At 38.4% G+C, this 19,238-nt stretch overlaps 1 protein-coding gene across 1 annotated transcript in view; it reads right to left on the bottom strand.

Moving 5' to 3' along the window:
• The window catches only part of COL1A2 (collagen type I alpha 2 chain), a 35,801-nt gene extending 25,079 nt beyond the window's left edge, over positions 1-10,722 (bottom strand). Inside the window, exons 1-10 of the mRNA XM_047752035.1 lie at positions 10,184-10,722; positions 7,693-7,703; positions 7,086-7,100; positions 6,419-6,454; positions 5,210-5,302; positions 3,626-3,679; positions 777-821; positions 636-689; positions 491-544; positions 129-182 (exon numbers count right to left, since the gene is read on the bottom strand). Of these exons, the coding sequence (XP_047607991.1) occupies positions 129-182; positions 491-544; positions 636-689; positions 777-821; positions 3,626-3,679; positions 5,210-5,302; positions 6,419-6,454; positions 7,086-7,100; positions 7,693-7,703; positions 10,184-10,253 (486 nt within the window). The 5' untranslated portion in view covers positions 10,254-10,722. The remainder of the gene's footprint in view (positions 1-128; positions 183-490; positions 545-635; positions 690-776; positions 822-3,625; positions 3,680-5,209; positions 5,303-6,418; positions 6,455-7,085; positions 7,101-7,692; positions 7,704-10,183) is intronic.
• Between the last annotated feature and the right edge of the window lie 8,516 nt (positions 10,723-19,238).

Below are 19,238 nucleotides of genomic sequence, written 5' to 3'. Positions count from 1 at the left end.
GCCTTCAACAAATGTTCTAAGTGTGCAGATGTCTGTGTTGCCACTTAGACTGATTCTAGTTTTAGCAGCTATCCTGTATATGAGATACCTCTGATCTTTGGACTATGTACTGTTGTAAAGTATCTCACCTGTGGTCCAACAACTCCTCTCTCACCAGGTCGTCCGGGTTTTCCAGGGTGACCCTAAAACATGAAACCATCATAGGATGAATGTTTTCTTGGTAAAGCCTCAAATGAAAGTAGAGGCATCTTGGTTTTTACAATGGCGGGAAACGTATCATAAAAATGTGGATCCAAATATATATTTAATTAACAATTATATTTCCTTATATATAAGAAAATTATTTCATTACAGTGATATTTTCCATATGGGGAGAATTATGTCAGGCATATTCAGCTTTTGGCAGAATACTTAATTTGAATATAGAAATTCCCATTTGAGGCAAGAGTATTTAAATGGCATTTGGAAATGCTTAAGAGTAAATACTCACATCCTCACCAGCCTTGCCAGGAGGGCCAGGTGGACCACGAGCACCAGCAGGACCCTAGGAAAATGAGAGACCCCCTCATTGTGTTAATACTCTGTTAATAAACTTCTTGAAAAAATATTTATTAGAAAGGGAGAAATGTACTCACAGTCTGACCAGGTTCGCCAGGCTCACCAGCAGGTCCTTGGAAACCTTGAGGGCCCTAAAAGAGAACCGTATGTCACACTTCAAGCTTTTCTTTAATTCTTCATCTTTTTACATAAGAGAGATTACAAATTTTGGTACTTACAGGGGCTCCAACTGCCCCAGGAGGGCCCCTAGGTCCCATCAAACCCTGTAAAGAGGACAGATATAGTTAGCACTGACAAGTTGGCATGACCTAGGATTGGGATAGACAGGATTTGCTTAGTGGTGCCATAGACATTTTGTGATGGACGAATGAACAGAATTGTCCTGGTTTAATTTCATAGTTTTTGTTCCTCCCAAGGAAGCATTTAAGGACCCAAATTTCCTCCACTGTTTCTCTACCTTTTCTTTCACCTTTTCTCCTAATTCAAATCAGAACTCATTTGGATGAGTTGGGCACAAGTTCCTTAAAGATATACACTGTTGGGCATATTGAAGTTGCTGTAATGCAATGAAATGACTCAGTCTTTGCGCAGTATGGGATATACAACTGCTGTCCATACAGCTGACAGAGCATCTCCATGTGGATTCACTTGATCACATATCATCTCTTCATATCATACTTAGTTAAGAAATTGATACTTTTATTGCCACAAGAAGCATAAATCAAAAAGGATCAAAAGTCTTTCTTAATGATTAAAGGGAGGGCTATTATAACCTTATAGTTCCTTTAAGGGCTATTGGTGACTGATAAAAATGTCAAACAAAAGTGGATGTAGCGAGGGGTGAAGGAAAAATAAAATGTTATTGAAACATCCTACTGAAAGAATCTATTATATGCTACTATTATTGAAGATATGGTTCAAATGACAGCAATTGTTCTCCCCTTTGTTCTTCATTCTGTAGCTCACAGAGTAAAACAGAGTGTTTCTAATTGGGGAGCTAAATACATGTTCTTGAGTCCTCTTTGCAATAACCAGTGCCTGTGCAAACTCTTCTGTAGGGGCCATTCCTCTAACGGTGCAAATGTTGCACAGACAAGTCTTGGGTAATTTGTTCATGACACATCAACCATGGGGACTCTGCAGTCTGCCCCATTGTGTTAATGCCTAAAATGAAATAATGCGGATTTTATTAAAAAGCACATCATCCTAATTACAAGAATTATTTATTTGGTTTTATAAATTACTTACATGTTAGAAGAAACTGTCACTTTTCCATCAAAATAATATTTTAGGTATACATTAAAAATAATTTTCCTTGACATCATGAATTTTAATTATATTTATTCATTTTTCCATGTATTTGCAACAATTTCATTTACATAAAAGGTAGTTTATTTTGTGGAGGCTGTGAGACAGATGATGATTACTCATTAATTCAGAGACGAACCCTGTGGGGTTTTATAGTTATTGATTTTCCAACATGGAAAATTATTTTAATGCTTTATTGCTGCCTATCTTTCCTATTTGTGAAACACATATCTGTTGATTACATATGTCTGTGAATGTGTGTGGATATGCAAGCTTAAATTATATTTCACTGATATTTAAAAGTAAAACATTCAGCTTTATGCTCCCCAGAGAGATGTTCCAAAGTCAGGGAAATCTGAAATCCATATTAATTTTCCAGGCTTATGTGCCTTTTTTGTTTTTTATTAATGCTTTACTTTTTTTTTCTTTTTTAGCTTCTTCTTGAGATATAGGTGCTGCTTTAAAACTGACTAATGTCCAGTGTTAGCTGAAATGGCTAATTTCAAATATCCAATATAAACAAAGCCAAAAGAAGATCTCTACTTCTTCATTGAAGATATGAATGTTTAAAATTACCATGCAAAATAAGGAAATTGGAAATCATCAATTAAAGGCATATTACTTCTCAAGTGAAAGTTCTAATTTACAGAAAATATTGTCTTGTCCTTACAGTGTATTAGCTTATTGCGGACCATTAGCTCCAGCAGAACATCTTTTGAAGACAGAGCACTGGATTCATTGTCCAGGTAAAATTTATATTTTAAAGACATTTAACTTGAGGCAAATAAATACCTGTGTTTGGAAATAATTAAAATCACTAAATTATGTGCAGGTATGTGCTAAACTGCAGTGTTTAATCAACTTAACGTTTTTACTTCCAGCAATTTTCTCCTCTTTTCTATATATACTAGTATATATTTTGTTTGCCTCTATCAGTTTTTTCCCCCAACACATCTCATTAATACTTGTCAGAAGGTTCACTTGTTAAAGATAGACCATCATTATCATATTCGCTCCTATATTGATTTATAATAAATCAGGCTTTAAAAAGAAATGTTTATCAACATGGATAAAAAGAAATATTTCCTATATTGTTAATTCCTCGCGGGAGGGTGAGAATCTGTCATATCACTGCTATATCCCAGATGCATAATGCAGTTTGGGTTTCATTGAAGACAACTGGTAAATATTTGTTGAACAAAGTAAGGTTTTATTCAAGCACTAGATACACGAGCCATGATGTTGCTTGAATATCAGACAACTTGCCTGGTGGTTAGTCCTAGTTCTGTCATTAACCACATGTATGACCTTGGAAAAGGGCTTAATCTCTCTACAAAGAACATAAACAGGCTAGACTAGAACTTGCTGATCCTTTCCAGCAAGTTTATAGAACTTATTAGTTCTGGGTCTCTGTGAGTTGTTTATAATTCTAGGCAATGTTAAAGTTAAAATGTTAATTTAAAAAATAATCCAAGTGATCACTCTTCTGAAGTAAATTGATTTACCTAAGTTATGGTTACTATAACCAGTGATTATTTCTTGGATATAAATATCTAATCTATCCTAATGAGGCACATTGATAGGGAAAATTAAACCCACCAACCTAGGCTTAGATGTTTATGGATTTCAATACAAAAATAATTGTTTTTATCTGATCTAAGTATTGGGTGTTAATCTAGATAGCTAAATAAATGGCAATATATAAAGTAAATTCTCTCTTCAGTAACTTTTTGGCTAAAATAAAAAGAGATAAGCATACCATTGGTCCAGGGCCAGCTCCAACTCCTTTTCCATCATACTGAGCAGCAAAGTTCTAGATGGGAGAAAAAAAAATATAGTAACTATTGGCCATGTAGTTCATTTCCTCATTCTACTTCTAAAGATTTTTCTATTGTTTAAAAGAGAGCAATAGGGGAGTTCCTGTCATGGCTCAGTGGAAACGAATCTGACTAGCATCCATGAGGACGTGAGTTCAATCCCTGGCCTCACCCAGTGGGTTAAGGATCTGCTGTTGCTGTGAGCTGTGGCGTAGGTCGCAGACGCAGCTTGGATCCTGTGGTTGCTATGGCTGTGGTGTAGGCTGGCAGCTACAGCTCCAGTTCGACCCTTAGCCTGGGAACCTCCATATACTGCAGGTGCAGCCCTAAAAATACAAAAAAAAAAAAAAGAGAGAGCAATATTTTTTTGACATAATTATTAACTTAGAATTCCATATTGAGCTAAATTCCTAAAAATTCAGGAGAAATATGTTTAAAATTTAGTCCACACCTAGTTTGAAATAGGAAGTTTTCTTACCTTATTTTTGAAACGTTTCCTGCGCTCACTCAAATCCCCACTCCCTGCTTGTACACGGAAGAAGAGAGCTTTCTAAACTTTAAGAGTCTGTGAGGGCCCCTGATAAATTAAGCAGAAACCAAGAGGACAACTTTGCATTTCTACCTGTTGCCCTGCTCCTCCAGAACTACACAAAATGACTAAGAGACCTTTTTCTTGCTAGAGTTTCAAAAAGGATATAAAGACTTTTCAAGTTTAGAGGAATATTAAATTAAAATGCCCCTTGGAAGATTAAACTTTTAAAAAATAGTTCACAGTAATGGCTTTACTGTTAAAGATCTTTCTTATAGTGGTAGATCTATTAAAGAAGGTGCTTTTTAATGCACTCAGTAGATAAGCAATCATAATAAGATCTTTGGGGGAGAAAGGTCTTATTTTACTGGCGTACAGTTGGGTATTAGAATCAGGCTTCTGATTCATAGTGCTAACCAATTAAGCAAATATGTTTTCCTTCCTGCAGTGAGGCCATTTGGCACTCATACCATTGTTAAAGACATAAAGCTAAAAGAAGATATTAATGAAAAAAGGAAATGTACTTTTCTCAAATTAGTTTCAGGCAAATTAAACCAAAAACTGCTTTGAATGTTGGTTCATCAGACTTCAAGCCAAGGAGAATAAAAAGAGTAGGATGTTTGTGAAATTGCTTAAGATCAGGGATTTCATTTATAATTCAATCTAATCAAACTCTTTAATAATTCAACACCTCTTATTTGTGCCCTACTGATAAAAGATATTAAATCCCCAAATTAAATAAAGGTCGTGAGGACTGCAGCTACCTTCAGTGAACACAAAGATCTGTCCTGTAATTGACAAGGGCTCACAAAGAGATCGGGCAAAGCAGAATCTTGAATGAAGAAAGCAAAGAAATGAAATAAAATAACTATACTAATATCCAAATAGCAGACTCTCCCTTAAAACCACTAAAAATAATTTCTACAGTAAGTCTTCTTCCATAGAGGTATGAGAAGCTGAAGATAGCTAAATGTTAGCAATACTTAAGACACCTTACCCCGCCGAGACCAGGGGGGCCAGGAGGACCAGGTGGACCAGGAGGGCCTGGGATACCATCATCACCATCTCTGCCTGGTGGGCCTGGTGGACCCTGTTAGGTAAAAAGTGAATTTTCAGCATTAGACAGACTTGTAGAAACCTGTTCTTCCAAAAAGAGACCTCAGAATACATGTAGTAATATTAGTTGGTCAGAATGCGCAAGTGGTGTGGAAATTTAAAATGTCAGATTTGTCACTATTGACATGGGTCTATTTGAGAAGGAGGTTTAGTAACTCATATCTGAAGAAGATGCAAGACAAGATAGTTCCTCTTAGAATAGGAATATCTTAGCCATTTGATATTAATTCATATCGAAGCTCCAGTATTCAAATAAAGATAACAATTATAGCTAAAATTTATAGTTACAAATTTGTGCACAGTGATGTACTGTATATATTGATTATCAGCTTCTGACTACTTAATTGTTTTGGTATGTTATGTGTGAAAAGTAAATTAATTGTTAACTAATAATTATTTCATCACAGGGTAGAAAATCTTGCAGATTTCCTACCATTAGCCCTATTTATGTTGTTAAAGTAATTTACTGGTATAATCCTACCTCTAACAGATTGCTTGAGTAGAAGAGATTTAAGTCTGTTCTTTTTCAATAGATACAAGATATAGGTTTTTATAGACTGACAAAAGTGTCATATAATGAAAACCATATGGTTGAACATGCCACATGAATGTAGCACGGAGATCTAAGAATACCATGAAGAAAATGTAAGCCTAACTTGTACATTTATTACTTTAGATAGAAACATATTGTTGACTGCTGTTTCACTATTATTCCTAGCCTACATAAGAGATCTTACTTGAAAAGCAAACAAAGCACATTAAAAAGAGAAGGGCCATGTGGTGGTAGGTAGATACATTTCTATTATGTATATGTTGGATAGGTCAACTAAAAACAAAGAAAGATAGACCATGCAAAGAATATGCCTGTCTATAATAGTTCTGCTTTTTTAAAGGATAATCTTGACCTAAAAAGAATATTGATTATATATAATAATGCTCATTCACTTCTTCTGTAAGGCATTATCTGCTTAAAAGGTAGGCAATTATCTGGATACATAATATTCTTATAAATTGTCAGTCTCCTGTAGATTCTAATATGTAGTTATTAAAATATGGGCCAGAGCCCTTTAATAGTTCAAAAATTACACACCCTTTCTCCGCGTGGTCCTCTATCTCCAGTTGGGCCCTACAAGGAAGATACAAATAGCACAATAATAAATGTCTAAGCAATTTCCAGTGAATGAGCAAAGCATTCTTGATAATAATTAGTTGGTAAGGCTGATCTAACCATAATATTATGAGACAGTAGCTATAAAAATGGTACAAGACAATAGATGAAAGTATTTTGTTTTTATTATAATTACGTGTAATTTTTTTAAACTGGGAGATTGGAGGCTGTAGTCTCTAGCATTAGGCCAATATTATAACCACAATTTTTAGAAAGATGATTTCTATGATAAAGTCATTTTGTAACATTCATAACAATATATTTACATAGTCAATGCCCTTTAAAATAAACTTTTGTTTACTATTCATAATTAGCATAATACTCATTCTATCTCTAGAATAAAAAATAAGTCTTTTTCTCCCTTTAGCATGTAAAGCACCAATTGTATAAGTATAATTAGAGATGATTCTGGAAGATAATAAAGCTTTGTTATCTTAATCATCAGAGCTACTTTATCTCATGGTTTAGCTAATGCACATTCATATTGGCAAAATCTTAAAGTATTTTTTCGTAGTCTACTATAAATTTAGTTGAATTCTAAGTTATCTCTGATTATTTTAGATATTATGGAAAAATAATGGACTCTTACCTTTCTTGCAGTTGCCTACAAAAGAATAAATAAAAGATTATTATGAGATTTGTATATGTACATTTTAAAATGGCTCCCATTTCTGTATAGTATACAAACATACCTACAGAGTATATATATTGTGTATTACTATTATCTTAATATTTCAAATTAATAATTTCATATTTTACTATTAAATTAAATATGCACAGAACCAAGATATATACTTATCTGTAATTATGCCTCAAATTCAATTCACAAGCTAAGAATTTATTCATAATACTCTTGCAAATGATTCCAAGGGAGCGATAAGATTCTCTAGTGTGGTGAAGTCTTCTACTTTGTAGTAGCTGATGCTAAAACCCAAACTTCCACTGGATTATTTACTCTCTTATTGGTGTTCATTTTAGGGTGGTCTTATTCAGTGGCCCTGCCCATTTGGGAAATTGGGGTGGGTACTTTCTAAGGCAGCCAGAGAGGTTTGGCTGCCATAACTCTTGATGATTTTTTTTGAAAATTCAGGTTGGTCAATACTGATATAGCCTCCCATTCCTTCCCTGAGAAGACATTACTGTGGCAAAGGCAATCAAAGTTTAAAATAACAATTTCTAAATATAATTTGACTCACCTCTTGTAAAGCTAGAGAGGAAAGGGGAAAGAAAGAAAGAATTATTAGTATTATTTCATTGACCACTGGCAGTGATTAACAAATGGATATATTAGTTTATAAAATTGATTTAAAGAACCATTTTTATTTTTTATTAAGAATATTCTAATGACTTAGAAATTATGCAGGTCAAAATTATGGCAGGGATCAGCAGGGGTGATTTTTTTCAATATTAATATGTAAATATATTTGAATTAAATTATTAATTATTTACAATTATATAAATGCTGTGAAATATTAATGTGTCTAAAGGATATTTCTAATGCTTAGTAATTAAGATGGTAAATTGCACAGGTGAATCATTGAATGTGAGCAAAAACAGGAGATTGATGAGAAAATTATTTGTAGTTTAGATAATTTTTGATACTTAAAATTTTAAAAAGGGGAAATTTTAGGAAAGTATGTTACCTAAAGTAGGCTCTGTTTTTCATAAAACGTTAAAGTTACTGAGTTTGTACCATTCTTAATGTCCTTTTTCAAAAGGCCTAATTTGCCAGTTAGTCACCATGAAAATTGATTCATTTGGACATCTGAAATTTTGCTTTAAATAGTTCACTTAAATTAGGTAAGGTCATTTTACCAATATGTATCACTTTTGTCTGTGATAAAGAATTGCTCTGTATAAATGGAAAAACTGTGGATTAAAGATCTAGAAAAATAATGGGAAAAATACTAAAGTCATATCCTCCCCCTTTGCCATAATTGCTATAAGTCCTTAAAGACTGAATTCCTCACCTACGGTATAAAAATTATAGGTTAACACAGGATATACGTGTGGCCAAGCTGGCAACAAAATGAATCACCCCTAAAAATTGCTCTAATTAAAGTGGCCAAGAATTGTGTCATTTGGAGTGAGAACATCTGTTGCAACAGTCACAATTCAGGGGGGTGGACCACATCCAGCACTGACATTTAAGGGCAATTTATGAGAATTACTTTTAATTTAGGAAAATGATATGTTTACTTCATTGTGTTCATCAGTAGGAAGAATAATTATGCCTGGACTTGATTAATGGAAGTCCTTATGATTTTGGAAATTTGCCTTTTAATTATTCAGACTGAGCCATTTTGAAGAATGTGTGTTTGGTAACTTTTATTCCAGACCGTGGCTGGATGTTGATCAGAAGGTGAATTTCCCATTGCCCTTTGTACCTTCAAACTTCCCTAGGTCTATTTTCATCTTTTCTCTAGAAGCCAACTCTTTACCCCTCACTCTCATTTCATAAAAAATGAACTTGGTAGTGTGAATTTGTTCAAAGCAGTTATTGTTTAGTATTCATAGTGTGTATACTAAAAGTGGATGGAGGGAGAAAACACGCACACAGAAATACATAAGTAATGATGCAATGGTAGACACCGTGGCATATGTGGGTGGAGCAAACATTTTTGAATTGTTGGGTGTGGCCAGATACTCCTCTTACCCCATCAAGCCAATATCTTTGTCTGGTAATTAGTCGGCCATTTTCAAGACAAAACCAGACTCTTCATTCTATCTAGACCTGGAAATCTGGTTTTATAACCTACAGCTGGAAAGCAGCCTTGGAGCCCATCTAATCTCTATCCTGCATTTTATAGGAAAGGCTCAGTTTGACTTGCCTAAGGTCACATGATAAATTAGTGGCAAAGTCATGGGAAAAACCCCAGTCCCATGAGTCTCAGATCAGTGTTGACATTTCCCAACTTGGTATGTTCAGGATGTCTGCTATTGGGACCATGTTAAAGAGATAACTCTCAGGCTCAATAAAAGAGCAGATTTTAGATAAATAATGTTACCATTTCCATGACCAGATAATGAATTGAGAAGTTAATTTTACTTTTCAGAATGTATCCATTTTTCTCCCCAGGATACACTTACTAGCTATTTGGATTGGCTTCAATGAGAAATGAAGATCATTCTCAGTATAAACCTGCAGTCTTTAAATGGGGTTCCATCAGCCCTAAGTCTCGGCCCCAGCGCTCTCATTGTCCTCCCTCCAGAGGGCGCCTCAGAGTCGTCATCATCCAGACTAGTCTTAAAACACCCTGAAGAGAAAAAGCCTTTAGGGGGTGAGTTTTTAATTACTAAATTAAAGGGCTTTGTAAACTAAGCCCCAAGTTTCACAAGGTGGGCATCGGTGCAGTTTTAGGCGGAGGCCTTTGCCTGCCTTCATCACTTCAGTTAATATCTCATTCTTAAGGAAAAGCCTTTGAGCTTCATTAACGGGAAGAGTGAGACCAAGTTAACAGTCTCTGAGTTAAAAGTAACCTAACTTCTGGCAAGAGTCGAGCCTTTTTTGTTTTCATTTCTAAAGTCTTTTCCATGTTTTTCATCACTGCCAGCTTTCCTCCACATGCCAGAAAGCCTTCCCTCCAAGCTGTATCTAGAACTTTGTTTAAGGTTTCCTTTTCAGACCAGGATGCCCACCCATCTAACTCTTTCCCAGACTGCCCCAAACAAGCTGAAGGCACTTACATTGGCATGTTGCTAGGCACGAAGTTACTGCAAGCAGCAACAAAGTCCGCGTATCCACAAAGCTGAGCATGTCTACCACTTAGACATGCAGACTCCTTGTGTAGCAGAGCCCCTGGGTCACCGGCGGAGGTATCACCTGGCGGGCGCAGGCATGCAGTCGTGGCCAGTACCTCCAACTTTGCCGAAACCTCCTGCCGCCTGGGTGCTAAAATAATAAAGCCCGTATCTGCCCTATTTATACGGCCAAAGTTTCTCTGGCCGGAGGGTGCCTCCAAAAGCGCTTCCACCAATGGGAGGGCTGGGGCTGGGGGCCCGGGCAGCCACAGCTGGGAGGAGACTGCGGGGGCGCAGAGGAGGGAGAGGAGGAGGGGGGAGGGACGTGGCCAAGGGGCTGGCTTCTTAAATTGGTTCCATTCTTTTTGAGGACGTGGACACTTTTGAGGCTTTCAAGGGGAAACTCTGACTCGCTGTCTGCATACCTCCGCCCTCCCCATCCCCCCGGCCTTCGCCCGCCCTTTCCAAGTTTGGAAACACTTTTGGACACGTCGGAGAGCTCTGCTGACACCAACGTGGGCAGAGTTTGCAGATCTCGGGGCAGCAGGGCAGCTGTAGAGGGGAAGGGAGCCCAGAGATCAAAGCAGGAGCTGTCCAGCCCTACCTACCTTGTGCCCTGCGGGCCACTGGCAGGGTGGAGCGCCCGGCAGGCGCGGAGGGGGCTAGGGAAGAGGGAGCAAGGATCCGACAGCGTGGCGCAGCCGGAGGCCGCCCTCCCTCCGCCCCCTGCACCCCGCCCCCCACCCCCGCCCAGCTTTTCTCCAGCTTTGGGTCGTGTGCGCACCCACTTTTTCAGCAGTAACGCTCCCTCTCTCTTCTGGCTCCAGGAAAGGGTGAGGTGGGGGTGGGGGTTCTATCTGTGGAGGGTTGAGTTGGGAGTCTGAGGACGCCCGCTGTTGGGAGGATGGGGAGGGGAGCAGGCTAGGGGCAATGTTGCATCCTCCATCAGGGTGGATGTACTTTGGGAATGCCCGACTAGACCATGCCATCGGAGAAATTCTGCAACCTCCCCACTCCCTTCTGTTGAGACTGATTCTAAACTGAGGCAGTGGGGATTACTTGGCCCTGCCAAGTGATTGCACCTGATGAACCGAGACAGACCTCTCTTGGCAGTGTTTCTGAGGTTGCGATGGAAAATCCAGCCCCTTCCCTTCAGGTTTCCGATCTCCCCACTCCTCCTCTGCCCAGACATCTTGTCTGGGTTTACCAGCTCCATCCTGAGCTGGACTCAGATGAGTCTCCAGTGAGTCCCTGCATCACTCTCGTCCCCTCTGCCAACTCATCTACCCCACTCTTACAGGAGACACCCAAGCACCTTCCAGCTCCTCTCCACACCTTGAGGAGAGAGCTTAGCCCGTATAGAGGGACTTCTGATTTGAGTTTGGGATACAGGGAGTCTTGTCTGGTAATACCTCAAGCAGCACTCCCACCAGCATGGCTGTTAGCTCTCTCCCTAACACCCAGCCTCCTTCTCCCCTTCCCACTCTGTTCCCCAGCAGGGAGAGGAGGAACTGGGCCCTTGACCCTGAGGCACTGGAATTGAGAGGCCAGAGCTCCTGAGAATCCAGAGTACTGAGTGCAGTCAACTTCAGTGGATGGCCCTTTTCCCAACCCTCTTGAGATTCATTCCAGCAGTCTCAGCGGAAAGGCCATCATTCTGGGGCTGTGCCTCTGCTTGCCCAGCACCCCAAGTGAGGCAGCCATTCTCTCCCAGAAGTCAATGCAAAAGGGCATCTTTAGGTCAGTTTCATTGCCACCAAATAGAAATGAGTGGGCCGTAGCTCTTCGCTAATCTTTTTTCCTTTCTTTCCCCCATCTCTTCCCTCCCCACCCCACACTTTAAGGAAGAATTTCTGCCTAAATTAACTCTATCAGCAGCTACTATAAACCAAAGGGATTTAATATTCTTAAGCTAGTTTCTTCCTCTAAGCTTAAAAACAAACAAAAAATTAACAGAAACAAAAGACAACAACCAAAAATTGTAATTAACTTTTCTTTTATTCTAATTAAGAGCACTGATTTGGGAGATAACTTTGAAAGACTTTTTGAAATTGTAGAACATTTTTTGGGAATGTGATTATAATTTCACTTTTAGCATAACAAAATGCTCAGCAATTTTTGAGAATTAGAGAAATTCAAGCACCCATTTATAAACTAAAGGAAAAATATCTCTGCAGAGTAAACTGATAACTGGGAAAGCATTCCTGGAAACTGATGGAAATACCAAACCAAATGCTGCTGGGCTCCCTCCCTGCTGATGTGGCAGGGTTTGAAGCAGGCAGTTAGGTCAGTTGTCTGCATTTGGTGGGAGGCCCTGGATCTAGAGGAAACAATGAAAATGGAGAAAACTGAAAGGGAATATTTTTTTTTTTTTTTAAGTGGGAGACAGATTTTCATTCCAGCAATTTTTACACATTATTTTGATCTTCTCTTTCTCTTACTTGTCACTTACTGGGGAAGATAGTTAACTAATTGTGTTATCAGAGGGCTTCTTTAATGCTTACGTTTAGGTCTCTCTTAAATATTTTGTGCCTCCAAACAGTGAGAGGCTTTGTGAGTGGATAGGGGTGGGGCTAAGAAGGGAGGTGACCCAAAGCCTAAACTGAGTGTTTGGGGGATGGCTGTGATGATGTGTGTGAGTGTAGGGGAAGCCTTGGTGACTCGGGTGGAGAGGAGATTGGAGACTAAATAGGCGGAAAAAAGAGTAAGGGAATAGAGTAGGGTAGAGACTGAGAGTGGAGGAGTGGGGAGAAGGAAGAAGAGATCAAGACCTCCATGTTTTGCTATTAGACATTTAACACCTGGGTTCCTATTCCTAAATCATTCTCTCTTCAGCTTACTGCAACTCATGGATTACAAACCGAGCTATACCTTGAAGTATGGCAAGAGGAGGATTGAGCGTTCCACTGATTTAAAAAATGTGGAACAGCCTGATAAGACTTTGCTGTTTTAAGCTTTCATTCCTTTCTTTTCTTTGATCAAGTTTAGCATCTGACTGACATCTCCTTTCAAGCATTTCTGAGGTTCTACCCTGTGGGAATTGCTAATACCACACTTCTTATTCTAGTTCTAGTTGAGTTGGGTTTTTGCTAAGATGGTATTAGCTGATAATTAAGGTGGTAGCTGAGAAGATTTGACGTCTGACTTCTCTCTGTGAGAGTTATTTGGAAGGCTCGGAGATGCCTGCTCTGCATCACATCACTTGGGTCATCCAATTCTCCATGATTATGTAAGACCAGATTAATATTTATTCAAGTACTGTTTAGTGTTGTACCAGGCATTGTGCTGCTTGGTGGGTATATAACATGGTTATTGCCCTTAGGGGGCCTATAGTGTGTTGGAGATTAAGAGAACAATATGAGGAGTACTGGGATGGGGGAGTACAGGGTTCTTACCTATTTATGGGAGTATTTAAGATGGATACCTAGTCTAGAGTTAGGTAGGTGGCATCAAAGAGGGCTTCCTAGAGGATGGCACAAGCTCAAGGCATAAATACGAATAGGATTTAAAGAGATGAGGGAGAGATCGAGGCACAGAGCCATTAGAAAATTTGGGATTTATGAGGAATAAAAGCATTTCACCAGGGTGGGTTTGTGGAGGGAACTGGGGAGAGCAGAGGAAGGAGCTGGAGATGAGATTGTTGGTTTTAGCAGGATTCATATCAAAAAGCACCCTTTCAGGTGTTCTGGTGTTTGTGTTTTCTTGACCATGCTATAGGGAGAATTTGGATGATTTTAAGCAGAAAACTTGTGTAATGAGAGAGTGCTTTAAAAAAAGATGACTGTGGCAGCAGTGTAGGGAAAACATTAGAAGGAGAAACCAATTAGGAGGCTGCAGTAGTAATTCTGAAGGAAAATGATGGTGTCCTATGGTAGTGGAGGTAGAGTTGGAGAGAAGGTGGTAGACTTTGGAAATATTTTGTGAGTAGAAGAAAAAGACTGACATTTGGTTGCAGGGAGTGAGGGAGAAGGACTTGGGGAGCATCATCAGGTTTCTTGGCTGAGCAGCTGGCTGCCTGGAGGTAACATCCATTGAACAAAGGAGATTTGGGGTGAGGGAGAAGAGTATGAGGAAGTCGAATCTGAGTGTGTTCCGTTTGGGGTGAAATGGACCACTCAAGTGGATAGGGCTCACTGAAGTTCAGATATTTAGGTCTGAAGTCCAAAACTTATACTTGGCCTAGATTTAGGAATAAGGAAGCCAGCAGATTACTGATGTCACAGGAGTGGATGAAATCCCCCAGGTTGTAAGTGTGAATGGAAGTAAATAATAATAAAACCTCAGGACAAAAGACTGAAGAGCTCCGGCATGGAAGCAGTGGACAGTAGAAGAAGAAAATCCATAAAGGCAGCTAGGAAGGAGCAGCCACATAGAACGGAGGAAAACAAATAGTGTCTCCATCCCAGAAGTCAAGGGAAAAGGTTGTTTGGGAGGAGGAGAACAAGAGAAGTCAGTCAAGTAAAGGTGAAAAAGATGACATAAAATAGCAAGTTGGTGTTCATTAGTGACCTTGGTGAGGGTGGTTTCAGTGAAGTGGAATCTTGCTGAGAGAAAGTGGAAGAGTGAAGAAATAAACACATCTAAAGTAGAATTTAAGTTACATCAGGAATATAATAGGAGTCAGAAGAGAGCTGGGATATAGTTTAAGGGTGATGTTGGGATTAATATGGAAGAGAATTATGTATGTTACAATGAGGCCCTCCTAAGCAGGTGTTTGATTTTAACACAAGTCCCATTTTAAAGCCTTCCATTGAAATATTCTTCTCCTTCCTTAGGTTTCCTACATAATATTCCTCCTCGTTTGCTTTTTAGTATTGAAACAAGGAGCACTTAAGTGCTTACAGATTATGGAAAAAAAACCCAAAAAATCTTGGTAGTGAATGATCATCTTTTTTTTCAGGACCTGCCTTTAAAATGTGTAGCCAATCAATTTAAGTCATAGTTTTTGAATCCCAGTTTAATCTGGAGAAGTCATCTGGAGTGCCCATTTTTCATGTTTAGAAGTATAAAATAGACAACCACTTCTTTACTTAAGCACAACTGAATATTCTAGAGTACAGATTGTATGGATATAGGTGTCCTGTGGAATCTTGTTATTGACTACTCCAAATCCTATAATTCAGAGGAATGTATTAGCAAACACAACATTCAGCTTTTGCATCCATCTTTTTCTTTGAGAAGACTCTGATTACATTTTTTCAGCTAGCTCCAAACCCATCCTTAAATTGAAGAGCACCAGAAACTGAGGCATTCCAGAGGTTCACCCTGGCTTATTAGGACTTTGGTTGGCTTGGTTTCTAGACTCATATTTTTCAATTCTTTACAAGTGGTTGGAAGAAATAAGGAGAACTTTATTTCAGTTACAATTTAAGATTCTAGGTGTTGGTAATTGATTGATTCACCCACTAAATTGAATTGAGATATATTACCTTTAGAAAAAGAATTATAAGGACTTAATTATATATGATACCATATTTAGAATTTATATAATTTATACTTCATCTTTTAAAAATAACTAGCAAATTAAGTTAATGGTATTACTGACAAAGTTTTTATAGTTTAAATCTGATGTTGACCTTTAGAATTCTCTACTTGCATAGATAATCTTCCAGTTCGTTAATGTGACATCATAACTACATATTATATAGTATGTTAAGTACTGTGTTAGGAATTTTATGTAAATTATCTCAGACCTGCAAAAATTTTGGTGGGGTATTATTCTGAAGTTTACAAGTGAAAAAAAAAAGAGGCATAGAGAGGAGAAATGGCTTGTCTGAGGTTTCCCAGACATGCTAGAATAGGTCAAGTCCACTCTTGGGTTTCAGTCTGTCACCTATTGTACATTTTCAAAATGCCTTGTACTTCTAATATCTAGTAGCTATCACAGTGATAATGGATTAACTAATTAAAGGGGTTAATTGTTCATTGACTGGCTTCACTTTAATGTGAGGTCTTTAATAGCAGAGACAATGCCTATTTCGTTCACACTTGCAACCCTAGATCTCAGTAGGGTGCCTGGAGAATAATCAATGCTCGACAAATATTTACTCAACAAATGAAGACTGATTTGGTATGACATAACTGGAGAATGTGGAACTTTAAATTCTGGTTGTCTTCTTCACTGATAGTTTACCATTTAAACCACACACAAAATTTTATTAACAGCTAAAAGTGGCAATCAACCATGAAATTTATTTGAGTAATATGTGAATATACCTAATAGTAACACAATTATTCCTTGATATAATCATAAAGATTTTATTTTATTATGTCAAATTTATGAAGGACAAAGTGAAGGATAGGAAAAAGCTAATTTTATTAATTTTAAAGCCACTCAATTTTAGAGTTGGAAGACAACTTAAATATCATCCAAATCATAATCATAATTACAGTGTGTGGAATCAGGATTTCTTTTCTGCCATATTTCTAATGTCTGGCAAACTCCAGTTACACAGCAGGTATTCAGTAAGTTTTAGCTGCATGAATAATACATTTTATAGATGAGAAAAGATGCCTAGGGAGGTTGTGTGACTGGCCAGCTTATGGTGGACCTGTAACCAGGGGTCTCCTGATTCCCAGTCTCCTGCTCTTTTCTTTAAATTAAAATAACATCCAGTATTTGCCTGGAATATTTTGCAATATTTAGCCTTTACAACAATCTGAAGATTAGTTATTATTTTACAGAGGATAAATTGAGGCTCAACAAAGTTAAAAGTATTCTCCAGATCAGTGATTCTCCAAGTATGGTCCCTGGGCCAATAACATTAGCATCACCTTAAAACTTGTTAGAGATTGCACACCCCATCTCAGACCTACTAAATCAGAAACTCCAGGTGTGGTTTAGTAGCAATCTGTGTTTTAATAGCTCTCCAGGTGATTTTTTATTGAGGAATGTGATTGTTATGGTTACAATTTAATTTGATAGACCTACACCTAGTATCATGGAGACTAGATATGAGCATGATAGGTTAGAAAAGGGGAAAGTGCAGTTAAGAAAATGTTAACTCCTTTTCTCTCTTCTCTCTCACTCCCGAGAGCCCCCTCCACATCCATTTTTGCTCTCAAATATATCTGTTGACTTAATGCTTCTTTTCTTGATTCTCCTTGGTTCAAGAGGATGGGTAGCTGAACATTCTGAAAGGCCAAAATTGTTCTTCAACAGTATTTGTAACATCAAAGGAAGATTGTTTTTAATCCCCCCTTTTTTTTTGCTGATCAAAAACTTTAAGGCTATCTGTGTAACATAACCTTTATAGTGGAAAAATATCTGTTGAGGGATATATCTTAACTCTTCAAGAAACCTAAGTATGATTATGATTGGCCTAGTAGTTAGAACTTGGTGCTAGTGAAGTCTGGTTTGTAGCATCAGTTCCTCTCTGGGCCAACTAACTTCTGCCTGTTACAGTTCCTCGGAATTCACCCCTCTGTGAATCTGTAGTGTAATTCCCTGGATAATTAAATAGTTCAGATGAGGCAGGAAAGATTCATGGTTAACTGCAAATGCATTACTCATTCTAGAAAATACCCGCCAAAGCCCAGGTGATATTTCAAAACATTTTATTTCTACATTGATATCAACGACATATGCTTCTATTCCCTATAGTTCCCATGTCATGTTTTGATACTTGAGTTAAAAGCACATGCCAGAGCCTTTTAAAATGGACTTTCCTTCTGAAGCACCCAAGGGAGTAAAAAGAATGTGTATATATGTACAATTGGATCACTTTGCTATACAGCAGAAATTGATAGAACAGTGTAAATCAACTATAATAATTTTTTTTTAAAAGAAGGGAATAGATCTTCCTATGCAGAACTTCAGAATGTGAAAGATGCTAAAACAATCACAGAAGTCACTGTTTTTGCCTGTGGGTCCCTGCTGGGTTTTCTGACAGGATGCTTACTTTACAACTGTGGCTACTTAGGCACAACTGCAAACCCAGTCATGCCCAGACTCTGGAAACAGGCCCTGTCCTTGTAGAAGATGAGTTGAGGAAGCTCTACTGCTAGCATTTTCTAACTGCTGTTCATTGGACCTGACTCTGTGGCACCCTTCTTTTGCCTGGGCTTCATGCACCTAAAACCCAGTCTACATGTTAAGCCCATTCTTACAACATATCTCTTATCTGGTCTTCTTGTACCTGAGTTTCTCTTTTGATAATGTGGTTGTTTTCACTCTGGCTTTATTCACTCTTCAGTTATTCATTCTTTCATTCACTCAACAAACCTACTCTCTATGCAAAATACAATGCTGGAAACTAGGCCTGAGATACGATCTTGGCAACCCAGCCTTTTCTGACACTCTGGAGACAAGAGTCCTGCCCCTCAACTTCAGCACCCTGTGTCCATGTTCTACAGTGTATGGTTGCAGACCTGCCTGCCTGGATTCTACTTCCCCAGGGCTCTATACTCCAGCACCTGTTGAAACACCTGCATTCCTTCTTTCAGGGCCTCATTGATGGCACTTCAGGCTTGGCCATCAATGTGCTAGTTATCTCTGTGCTTTCCCTGCGTCTGACTTCCAGCTATTGCTTGCAGCTGAGTCCATTACTGCTGCGACTGCTCCCAGTCTCCACTTTTCTCTCAAAATCTCCATCTGAGAGAAAAGAATGGGCTTTACCACTTCCTCCAGCCACAACTTGCTTTGTATTATATACTCAGCAATCAGCAATGGAGTTCCAATTATGTGCCAGGTGCAGATGCAGGATTCAGGGATAAGATATAGATTCCAATCCCAGGAGACATCACAAATACAGTAGATATCATCTTACCCTCCCCAGTTGTGAGGTTAGGGAGTTATTTCAGTTGGAGATACTTGAGATTTTAGGGGGAAAATAAGGTTACAAAGGGATTAAAGGCAAGCCCTTATAAATCTCTGTATCATCTCTGAAGCACAACCATCAAGACAGCATGCTAAATGAAGAGAGTATCAGTGACATTTTTCACGTCTTAAATTACTAATAATGGTTATGGTACAATTGCTTTCCATTTACCATCTCTTGCT

Source organism: Phacochoerus africanus, chromosome 11 (assembly GCF_016906955.1).
Source record: "Phacochoerus africanus isolate WHEZ1 chromosome 11, ROS_Pafr_v1, whole genome shotgun sequence".
NCBI classification, from domain to species: Eukaryota; Metazoa; Chordata; class Mammalia; order Artiodactyla; family Suidae; genus Phacochoerus; species Phacochoerus africanus.
This window is presented reverse-complemented; position numbering and strand designations above follow the sequence as displayed.